The following is an 11,743-nucleotide window of genomic DNA, read 5'->3' as shown; positions in this document are numbered from 1 at the left end:
ATATGTAGCTTTCTTATTAATTTTCCAACATTGTGTAAAATAACTTTTTATAAAGTAACATAAAAGGTTTAAATACTGGTTATCCTTTTACACTAAAATATTACTAAAGAGATACAAAAAAAAGTAAAATGCATGTTGTTTTTCTTTAAGGAGATTAAATATTACTGAAGAAAGAAAAAAAAAAAAAAAAACAGCCAAATGGGGCTATGCATACGAACTTAAAAGGTTTAAATGAAACAGAAATATATACCTTTTATTTTTACTTCCTTAACTTGTGGAGGGTGTATCCTGTAGCAAAGCCCTAACTTTTATCGTGAAAGCCCGTTTCAGTCAATAAGTCTTAAAAAGAGGTGTAAAGATATTGACAATAAGCTACGCAAACCCACCAAGACATGCAATCGTTTAAATCAAGGCGCGAGTCGAAAAACATCATCCTATACTATTAATTAATGATTAACACATTTCTATATGTATTGTAAGCATACAATACAACTGATAATATGTTGCGCTTATTTATCTGGTGTACCGACATTTTTGCGCGTTTAACGGCTGAAATCTAACGTGGTTTGTGCCCTTCAGAATGAAAACAGTTTGCATTTACCTTTTTAATAAAAGGCGAGCTTTTAAGCCTGAGAAATCACCCCGTAAATGCACACGTTTAATTGCACATGTGTTAATATGTATGCTTACACAGTATTAAAAGACACTCAACAACGTCATTTACCTTTGTTCCCGCGTTTGATAAAAGGCGAGCTTTTAAGCCTGAGAAATCACCCCGTAAATGTATTAAAAGATACTCAACAATTAACGGCATTTATCTTTGTTCCCGCGTTTGACTCGTGCTGTAAATCTCTTCCTTGTTTTCAGTTCACGTGATTACGTAGGAGGCGTGATGATGTGATACGTGACTCCGCCTCCTCCATTACAGTATATGGACAAAAAACAGGTTTCAGTTATGACCATTACGCGTAGAATTTCGAAATGAAACCTGCCTAACTTTTGTAAGTAAGCTGTAAGGAATGAGCCTGCCAAATTTCAGCCTTCTACCTACACGGGAAGTTGGAGAATTAGTGATGAGTGAGTGAGTCAGTCAGTGAGGGCTTTGCCTTTTATTAGTATAGATATGTAAATTTGTATATGTATATATATGTATATGTGGATGTGTATATGTATGTATGTATGTATATATATATGTATATGTAGATATATGTATATATATATATGTATATATATGTTTACATAACCTCTTTAACTCACTACTTCTCCGCTGCGAAGCGCGGGTATTTTGCTAGTTATAGCATATTTTGTGTGTGCTGGACTCTTATATGGAAATGTTTCTAATGAATTGAATTGAATATAAATTAGAAAAAAAGCATTAGATATGAAATATATATGTTTTAAGTTTGTACACTTTGTCCGCCATTGTATTTTTGCCTTTCTTTAAGAGATTTAAAGATATGAGACAATATGATGATGACAACATGTTTTCTCTTTTTCCGTCTAGATGATTTGTTTAAGTTAACATCCAATAGTAAATGGTCCCTCATGGCAAAATCTCAATTCACTTAACCTTGCACCAGCAATAACACCCTCTTCAAAGACAAGTGATCTCTCCTCTGTAAATATGCTACCTTGTGATGCCTAGTTTGTATTTCGGTATAAATTATATAACTGTCATTTGTGTGCCCTACTGTAAATGTTTTGAATACCCCTAATATTCCAAGTGTTATTTATCTGCTGTATGATAAGTATATTTTCATTATGTACTTTATGTTTAATTTTGTGAACATTTTGCTCTTCTTTAGTTGAATATATTGGAAAGAAACAATAAAAATGGCCGTAGTTAAGCGATTAATTAATGGACAACTTATACTGGGCTCTTTTAATGCTAACCAGTTTCAAACTAATTTGCTCTCCTTTCTGTTTAATCACATCTGTGTCTTTTTGTGTACTCATTATGTAATCAGTGATTTGTAAAGTTTGTGTTTGTATTTTATCTTAGAACTTGTCACAGTGCCCTTTGCCTGCCCTGAGCAAGAAGCACTATAAAAATGCACTGAATTGAAATACAAGATGGAGTGATTTTACTTAATTATGTTCTTTCTCAAAAATGATACACATTTCCTGTTTTGGAAAATAAATAATACTAAATCAATGAGCTGTTACCAGTCACATTGCAATTCAAATAGTCTTAACGGTAAAATGTACATATATAAACAGAACGTAGATGTATGATATAAAAAGAAGCTCAAAGCAAGAGAGCGATGTTACAGATGTTAGAGGATAAGGATGTCTGACCTCTTTTCCTTAAATTGCATGTTTTTATTCTTTTTTTTTGGTACTTTCAGTATCCTTGCTAACAGCTAATAAAGGAAGAGACATTCGTTTCTGGCACATAGCAGTTCAGAATAGGAATGCTAATTTTCAGTAAATGACAACCATGCATTTTTCAATAAAATTTGATGTCTTTCTAGCTTGTAAGTGTAAGTGTAACACATATGAGACTGTGTCATTGAAAAGTTTTATGACTGCTGAGAATAGATTCATGAATAAAAATTGTACATTTAGATTATGTTCTGAATTAAATTGCAGTGGAAAACCTAGTCCAATAGTCAGATTAAATTATTGCAAATTATTTTAGATGGAAGACTATAAAATTACATCATTATTGTTTATTTCCCTCTCTACCTATTATAATTCTTGGAGCAACATGATTAGAAATTTTTATTGTAGATTTCTCTATATCTTGTTGTACAGTTTTTTAAATAAATATATGTGTTTGTTTTAAAGACAGATGGATTATGATTCCTGTAATACAGATTTACACCTGGGGGAGAAGACATTCCAGCTTTCTTGTCACAACTTTATTCAACACTCAAAAGCTATTGGAGATGGCTGGGTATGGGAGAGCATTGAGGTAAGAATTTGTGTAGTACAGCAACTTTGATAATGGAGCAGTATTTATTGTGCATATTTTTTTTACAGAGTATAAAAAACTGTCCATGTAGAACATAAGTTTTTCTTTTAGAATTATTATGCTTTTCAGTAAAAATGGGTTTTGATCTGCAAACAAATGGCACCTTTTTCATTATTACTGTTTTTTGTAAAGGATATGTGATATCTTTGTTATTTGCTTTTTTCTCCTTTGTTCATTGCAGTATGCGGGGTAGGCTGCATTCTTCCATAATGCACTAGTGACCAAAGTCTTGGTAATTACTCAAAGCCTTTGTTTAGGAATTTCTCGATGTACACTTATGTAAAATGGAGTTGTATATGGAACTTTAAGGCCTTTGAAAAAAATGTAATGCCTCTTGATTTAGAATATATCGTACTAAATAGCTACTTTCAGATTTCAACTAATAAAATGTGTGGTTGAAGCTTGAGAATTATTTTGACCCCTACGATACAGCTTATTCAACATCAGAACAAAAAAAGAAATTAATTACATGAAGCATCTGTAATTAGCAAAAATTGATTGACACCAGTTAGGAGAAGTGTCCAGCATAATTTTCAAAACAGCTATTTGTTTCAAAGTATTACTTGCATCTTAAAGAACAATGAAGCTTACATTTCCTACTTCTGATTGTTTTTTTTTTCCATTTAAAATAAGCTATATATGTTTTATCATACAGAGTGGACCTACTACTTGCTTCAAAAAGACTTTCTGGCAGCAGAACTCTTGAACAGTCAGGGTCAGGGCAGGTGCTGAAAAATTACATAATCTCTGGTTCAGATTCACAAAGTGTCGTGCAAATTGTAGACTGTCCAGCTCAACTTGCAGATATTCAGAATTCACACAATAATAATATCCCATCCCAGTAGCCCCTCACTTTATTGTTATTTACAATACATCTTAATTAGATTGTATAAGATGACTAAACAAAGACCTTTCTTCCATTCAAACTGGCACAGCTTTAACCTATGTTCTTATCGTGTTCCCTAGGGTTTTGAAATGGGTTGGTCGATGAGTTTAGTTAGTATTTTGCATTTGTTAATTAATTTTTGTTTCCATTTCATTTAAAAGGGGTGACTGGTTTTGTTTACAATCAAAAATGGGGCTTTTATTCTATCTAAAAAGCATTGTACATTTAAATACTGATAATTGACTATATGAATTGGTAACAAAAAAGACTAAGGATAAAGAAAAACATTGCTTGTGTTATATTTGGAATTTTATTTCTTCTGGTGGTTGTGTCTTGTCCCTTGAGTGAACTGCAGCCTATTTCAGTTGCCAGGGTAACCTTTCCCATCATTGGGGGATGTGATGCCCTGATTTTCCACTTGTTGGTAGTTGCAGCAGCTCCCCACTTCACCTTGTCCTTATCCAAGCTACGGATAACCAAAAAGTTTATTTCACGTAGTGTGGATGTTTCTTGTTTCCTGATTTGATCTCTTGGGTTCCTGACTTTTGTTTTGTTCCACTGACTTTGACTTTCATCATGCTATTTGGTTTTGTTGTTTTAGCATTGATCAATCTCCTGGTCATAACCCTTTTCTATTTCATGTCTATCTCCTGGTTTGCCATTTAAAAATCTTGTCAGTTTCCCAACGCAACAACTTTAGATATGGTTAGGATGGTGTACAGTGATTAGTGCTTGTATATTTTAGCACCAGGAGCCTGGGCTCAGTTCTACATCTAGTCACTTTGTGTGTGTAGAGTTTTCATTTTTTCTGCCTGCTTGTTTATTTGGGATTTCTCTGATCCCCGCTTTCCTCTCACAAGCAAAAGGCATATCTTTTTTGTGTAGTTTGGCTAAATAAGAATGTTGTGTATGTGTGTGTGTGCTTGAGAGTGGTCTGCTATGAGATATAGTTCTTTCTAGGATTTATTCCTGATTTTTTTCACATTGCAGCTGGTATTTTGACAGGTCCCACAAGCTTTTCATGGAAAGTCAAGCTCAGAAAATTGATGAATGGACATGGGAGGTGTCAAATATTCTATACCAAACTCTAGTGAAAAATATTGCAAATTTTAATGTGTATAATGAACAATTGATCATATCTTCAGTACCACTGAAAATCAGTACCAGTACATTTCTTCTCCACTCCTCAGGCATCCTTTCACTTTCCAAGATTCCATTAAACAATCTGGTTAAAAACTCCACTACCATGTCTCCTAAAAACCTTTATGCTTCCACAGGTATGTCATCTGGGCCAATGGCCTTTCCATTTTTCATCCTCTTCATAGCTGTCCTTACTTCCTCCTTGCTAATAAGTTGCACTTCTCTGATTCACTATCTCCAAATCTGTCCAGATGTCAAGCCAAGCACCCTTCTTGCTCTCACCCTTACCAGACAGCTGGGCAACTACAGCAGAAGTAGTAACTGTTCAGTGCCACCCAGTGCCTGTCCTACCTCCTCCCTAAACTCAACCTTGCAGTCTACCTTTTTCAACTTCCACCATTTGATCCTTGGCTTTGCCCTCACTCTCTTCCTGTTCTTGATCTCCAACGTCATCCTACAGACCGCCATCCTATACTGACTAACTACACTTTCCCCTGCCACCAGTTTGCAGTCTTTAATCTCATTCAGATTGACTCTTCTGCATAGAAAATATGCTACCTGTGTGCATCTTCCTCCACTCTTGTACGTCACCCTATGTTCCTCCCTCTTCTTAAAATACGTATTCACCACAGCCATGCCCATCCTTTTGGCAAAATCCACTATCATCTGACCACCTTCATTCCTCTCCTTGACACCATACCTAAATATTGCTTGCTCGTCTCCTCCATTCCCTTCACCAACATCCATCCATCCATTTTCCAACCCGCTGAATCCGAACACAGGGTCACGGTGGTCTGCTGGAGCCAATCCCAGCCAACACAGGGCACAAGGCAGGGAACCAATCCCGGGCAGGGTGCCAACCCACCGCAGGACACACACAAACACACCAAGCACACACTAGGGCCAATTTAGAATCACCAATCCACCTAACCTGCATGTCTTTGGACTGTGGGAGGAAACCGGAGCGCCCGGAGGAAACCCACGCAGACACGGGGAGAACATGCAAACTCCACGCAGGGAGGACCCGGGAAGCGAACCCAGGTCCCCAGATCTCCCAACTGCGAGGCAGCAGCGCTACCCACTGTGCCACCGTGCTGCCCCCTTCACCAACATCTCCATTGAAATCCACTCCAATCACCACTTTCTGTCCCTTGGGTACACTGTCCAGTACTTCACCCAACTCACTCCAAAAATCTTCTTTCTTATCCATCGCACATTCAACTTGCGGGGCATATGCACTAACAATATTCATCATCACACCTCCAATTTCCAGCTTCATAATCATTACTCTGTCTGACACTCTTTTCACTTCCAAAACACTCTTGACATATTGTTCCTTCAGAATAACCCCAACACATTTCATCCCATCCACACCATGATAGAACAATTTGAATCCACCTCCATCCACCTGGCCTTACTCCCCTTCCATTTAGTCTCTTGTATGCACAATATATCAACCTTCCTTCTCTCCATCATATTGGCTAACTCTCTCACTTTAATAGTCATACTGCCAACATTCAAAGCTCCTACCCTCAGTTCCACTCTCTTTACCTCCTCTCCTCTTTCCTCCGGACACGTCTTGACCCTCTTCTTCTCCTTCTTCGGCCAACAGTAGCCCAATTTCCGCCAGCACCCTGTTGGATAACAGTACTGGTGGCAGTCGTTGTTAACCAGGGACTCGACCAATCCGGTATGGAAATCTGTATTGTTGTCCGCATGTTGATCTGGCAAAATTTTACACCGGATGGCCTTCCTGACGTAACCCTCCCCATTTATCTGAGCTTTGGACCGGCACAAAGAAAGACGCTGCTTTGTGCATCCCCTGTGGCTGGGTTGCATTATTTTGCTTGTGTATAATATAGAAAAATAGTGAAAGCATCAGTCGTATACCTTGAAATGAAGACAACTGTCTTTCTTTAAAGAGTGGGGCTTTAAAGTGCAATATACAGTATATAAGAAAAGTCTGTATATTTTTAAGAGGAACTCTCTTCATCTGTACACAAATGCTTTCAGTCTTGCTCTCAGCTTTAACAATTGAAAGCTTTATTGATGTCATTCAGTAAGTTTTTTACCTGATACCCAATGTGACTAATCTTACCCCTTGAGATGTGTCACAATGTGTCAAGCAGAATGATTCACATTGAGTGAAGATACATAAAATGCTATTTTTATTTCTAACGTGACATTTTACTTGACTTTGTTCATATAAAGCCAACTACTGTTTTATCAAAATATTTTTCTGCATGTTATGTAACTGATTTTGTTTCTAGCATTTATATTTTAATAGAAATGGATACATGTGATACACAAATATTTTTTAACCCTTGTTTGATTTCATTTTTATGTAAGGAATAATTAAATAAAAGTTGACAAACTAGGTTAGAGTTAATGACATGTTAAGGACTGGCAGGGACTTTCAGGGCAAAGGAGGACAAGTTATTGGAAAGGCAGCATAAGATAATTTCTGAGAGCCTGTCCATTGAATTTAAAGGGATTGTAATGATTCCTCATCAGGAGTACCACTCAGGAGGTGTTAACAACATCCTGCAGCCATTATTTTCTGAATTTCGGAGTCAAAGAGAACAACAATTCACTGGCACAGAAGAAAAGGACTTATAGGTTTGCAGGTGATTTATTATGGGTTTATCTTTTACACTATTATTGGTAAAGCAGAAAAGCATTTTTTTTAAAGACTGGGAGCCTAATTGTCTGTAGCAATTATGCTTTGAAGTTCTTCGGCCTACACTAATTTTGTGTGTATGTGTGTAGCTTTTCTCTCACATGCTGAATATGCGCTGCTGAAATTGATTGGCAGCTGTTTCTTTGGCCTAGTATGATAAGTGTGTGTGTGCATGTAAGAGCGCATTCTCTGGTGCTGCCTTTGGGTTAGTATTGCACACTCCACACCTTGATTCTGTGTGACACTAAAGGTGCATTAAGCAGGTTTAGCACGTAGATAATTGAAAAAAGAAAATATATATTATAATAATAGCTGTTTTAACAATATAGAGATGTAAATGCGCATCTTATTTTTCTTTTATCTTTTGTTGTTTCAATTTTACTATACAATATTAATAATAATATATAAATTGCTTTTCTGCAACTGATAGAGAGGGACCTATTTTAGAACTATATTTATAGAGTTTAAAGATTTGTTTATAGTAGGTGCATAATTATAACTTATGAATTAGCCTAAGGCACCCTAAATCAAGGTTTTCATGAGAAATGCAATGGTTAGAAGTACATAATAAAAAAGAATAGTTAAGTTTACATATTTGAAATTATGAATGTTTTCCTTCTATTTAAATATTTTAAGTCTAAGTCTTCTTAATTGTTATAGAAATTTATAATTTTAACCTTTTGGGAGATGTCAATAGCATGCTAGATACCTAGTCGTCGTCGTCTTCTTCTTTCGGCTGCTTCCATTAGGTGGTGCCACAGCGGATCATCTTTATCCATAACTTCCCGTCCTCTGCATCTTGCTCTTTTACACCCATCACCTGCATGTCCTCTCTCACCACATCCATAAACCTTCTCTTAGGCCTTCCTCTTTTCCTTTTGCCTGGCAGCTCTGTTCTTAACATCCTTCTCCCAATATACCCAGCACCTCTCCTCTGCACATGTCCAAACCAACGGAATCTCGCCTCTCTGATCCTGTCCTTCCTCGTCACACCCAATGCAAATCTTAGCATCTTTAACTATGCTACCTCCAGCTCTGTCTCTTGCTTTCTGGTCAGTGCCACCGTCTCCAACCCATATAACAATGCTGGTCTCACTACTGTCCTGTAGACCAGCGGTTCTCAACCTTTCTAGTGCCGCGACCCTTTAATACAATGTCCCATGCTGTGGTGACCCCAACCGTAAAATTATTTTCGTTGCTACTTCATAACTGTAATTTTGCTGCTGTTATGAATCGTAATGTAAATATCTAATATGCAGGATGTATTTTCATTGTTACAAATTGAACATAATTAAAGCGTATTGATTAATAACAAAAACAATATGTAATTATATAATTGTGAAATATTTATTTCTAATTACAAACAAATTAAACTTTGTCTTTATGACTTACGTTTATTTGTTTTTTTTCATTGTGTATTGAACTGTATTCACCGTATTCATGTTGTATACTTATGTGAAAATATGAAAAGCATGGCGTAGCATGGGTAACAGTCTTAATATAACAAGAGTAAACTACATTGCTACAAAATTGTTGCGACAGTACGCGTAAAAAGCCAACGTCAGTGCGAAGGTTGATGCTGCTTCTTTCTCACCAGATCAGAAATTCTCGGGGCAGTCTTTGCAAGAGCACAACGAAGATCATCTTCTGCAACAAGTCTACTTCTGTATTTAGACTTGATAACCAACAAGCTGGAAAACCCTGTTTTGCAAAGATATGTTATTGGAAATGGAAGAAGAAGGCGCAACACAGTCTCAGACAGAACAGGATATGACTGCAAACACTTGATCCAGAATTTTGTAACTGACATTGAAGATAAATCATTTCTTGCTGCATTGCTGTTAATGAGTTCAATGAACTCCTCTTGTGCTGTCTCAGGAACATCTTCAACTTTGACTGTGAATGGACTTCTGGCAAGGGCAAACGGTGTGTCAGGTAGATTTGGAAAGTACAATGAAATTTCGTCCGCAAGCATGTGCAAATGTTCTTTCACAGAAATTATCATTGTAATCCTTTTGTCAGGTTCAATGTCATTTCCCTCAAAGAAAGCAGATAAAGTGGGCAATATGTAAATTTTATTTTCATCCAATTTTTTTTTTTGTCAAAGCTGAAGTTTCATTTGGAATGATCGGATCTTTTCAGATAAATCTAGGCATGTTGCATTTGGTCCTTGCAGTGATAAATTTAACTCATTCAAGATGGCAAAGATGTCCACCAAGTAAGCTATTTTCTGCAGTTCACTTTCATCACTGAAAAGTGCTTCAAACTGCGGTCTTGCTTTCTGATTAAGAAACGTTTTTAGTTCATCACGAAGATCAAAAACACGTTTTAAAACTTTTCCTCTCGACAACCATCTCACTTCAGTGTGAAATAGCAGAGCATTGTTGGACGCATCCAACTCATTACAAAGTTTCGAAAACAGTCGACCGTTTAAAGCACTTACTTTTACAAAATTGACGGAACTTACAACGCTTTTCATTACTTCTTGTAACTCTTGTGGCAGCGTCTTCATTGCTAATATTTGTCGATGAATCATACAGTGAGTTCCGATGACTTTTGGTGACTCATTCAGTACCAAACGTTGAAATCCAGACCGACATCCTAGCATAGCTGGAGCACCATCTGTGCAAACACCACAAACCTTTTCCCAAGAGATCTTATGCTCTTTCAGAAATGAACCAATTGTGTCAAATACATCACGTGCAGTAGTTGTCGTTTCAAGAGGTTTGCAAAAAAGAAACTCGTCTTTAAATTCGCCATCATTAATATACCTCACATAAACCAGTAATTGTGAACAGTTTGCAACGTCTGTAGATTCATCAAGCTGGATGCTAAATATTGGAAGTGGAGCAGATTTCATTTCCTGGATTACCTGATCAATAATATCAGCAGACATGTCACCTATTCTTCTGCGGAAAGCGCCGTTAGATAAGGAAATTGCACTCAATTTCGTAGCAAATTCGGCTCCGATCATAACTCGAACAATGTCTTTGGCTGCTGGCAACAGTAAATCTTCAGCAATGGCGTGAGGTTTCATAGCTCTGGCGATTCTGAGATCCACCAAATATGAAACTTCAACAGCTGCTACGTTTTGTTGGTGGTACTTGCCGCCAGTGTCAAGTCTGGCTTTTCTTGACTCTATCAGCTTTGCTTCTAAAATACTGGGTATCTTTGCCGGCAAAGCACGGATGCTTGCTATCAAAATGACGTTTCAGTTTGTTCGGCTTCATAGATTCGGCTGATAGAACTTCATTACAAATAACGCATTGCGGTTTCTCAATTCCTGCTGTAACTATTGAAGTAAAACCATATTGTAAAAAATCATCACTATATTTTCTTTTCTTAACGTTCTTCTCTACATGATCCATTGTCATGGGTTGGTTCGCTAATGAAAATATTATATAACAATAGCTTCAATAACATGAACTATAAAACGTTTGTTTATGCTTTACTAATTAGAAATGGATGTGATTTCAATTACGTCACAAAATGTGCAAATCCCCACAACGGCGTGACGTTACGTAAAACTGTGTACAGTAATGTAAACAGTTAAAAATAATAAAGTTACGACAATTAAAACGTTTGAAATTATTCTGATTCAATTGTCTGCAACATCTATCCTCGAATGACAATTATAGTAAAAAACTAGTAACTACCAATGTAAAAAAAATGTACAATAACAAGTTTTACACATTAGAATAGACAAAACCCATATTTCCAATGATCTTAGGCGACCCCTGGCAAATCGTCATTCGACCCCCAATGGGGTCGCGACCCACAGGTTGAGAACCGCTGCTGTAGACTTTCCCTTTCACTCTTGCTGATACTCGTCTGTCACAAATTACTCCTGACACTCTTCTCCATCCATTCCACTCTTCCTGCACTCTTTTTTCACTCCTCTTCCAAAATCCCTGTTATTCTGTACTGTTGATCCCAAGTATTTAAACTAATCCACTTTCGCCAATTCTACCCCCTGCGTCCACACCATTCCACTGACCTCCCTCTCATTCACACATATGTATTCTGTCTTATTCCTACTGGGCTTCGTTCCTCTCTTCTC

The 11,743-nt window shown here is 37.0% G+C and overlaps 1 protein-coding gene across 4 annotated transcripts in view; it reads left to right on the top strand.

Annotated features, from left to right (window-relative positions):
• Positions 1-11,743, top strand: part of atg10 (ATG10 autophagy related 10 homolog (S. cerevisiae)) — a 334,095-nt gene that overhangs the window by 83,257 nt on the left and 239,095 nt on the right. For 3 of the 4 annotated variants that reach the window (XM_028804708.2, XM_028804706.2, XM_051929636.1), the window contains exon 3: positions 2,791-2,917. In XM_028804708.2, the coding sequence (XP_028660541.1) occupies positions 2,795-2,917 (123 nt within the window). In that variant the 5' untranslated portion in view covers positions 2,791-2,794. The remainder of the gene's footprint in view (positions 1-2,790; positions 2,918-11,743) is intronic. The other variant, XM_028804709.2, reaches the window with a different exon arrangement.

This window comes from Erpetoichthys calabaricus, chromosome 7 (genome assembly GCF_900747795.2).
Source record: "Erpetoichthys calabaricus chromosome 7, fErpCal1.3, whole genome shotgun sequence".
Classification (NCBI taxonomy): domain Eukaryota; kingdom Metazoa; phylum Chordata; class Cladistia; order Polypteriformes; family Polypteridae; genus Erpetoichthys; species Erpetoichthys calabaricus.
This window is presented reverse-complemented; position numbering and strand designations above follow the sequence as displayed.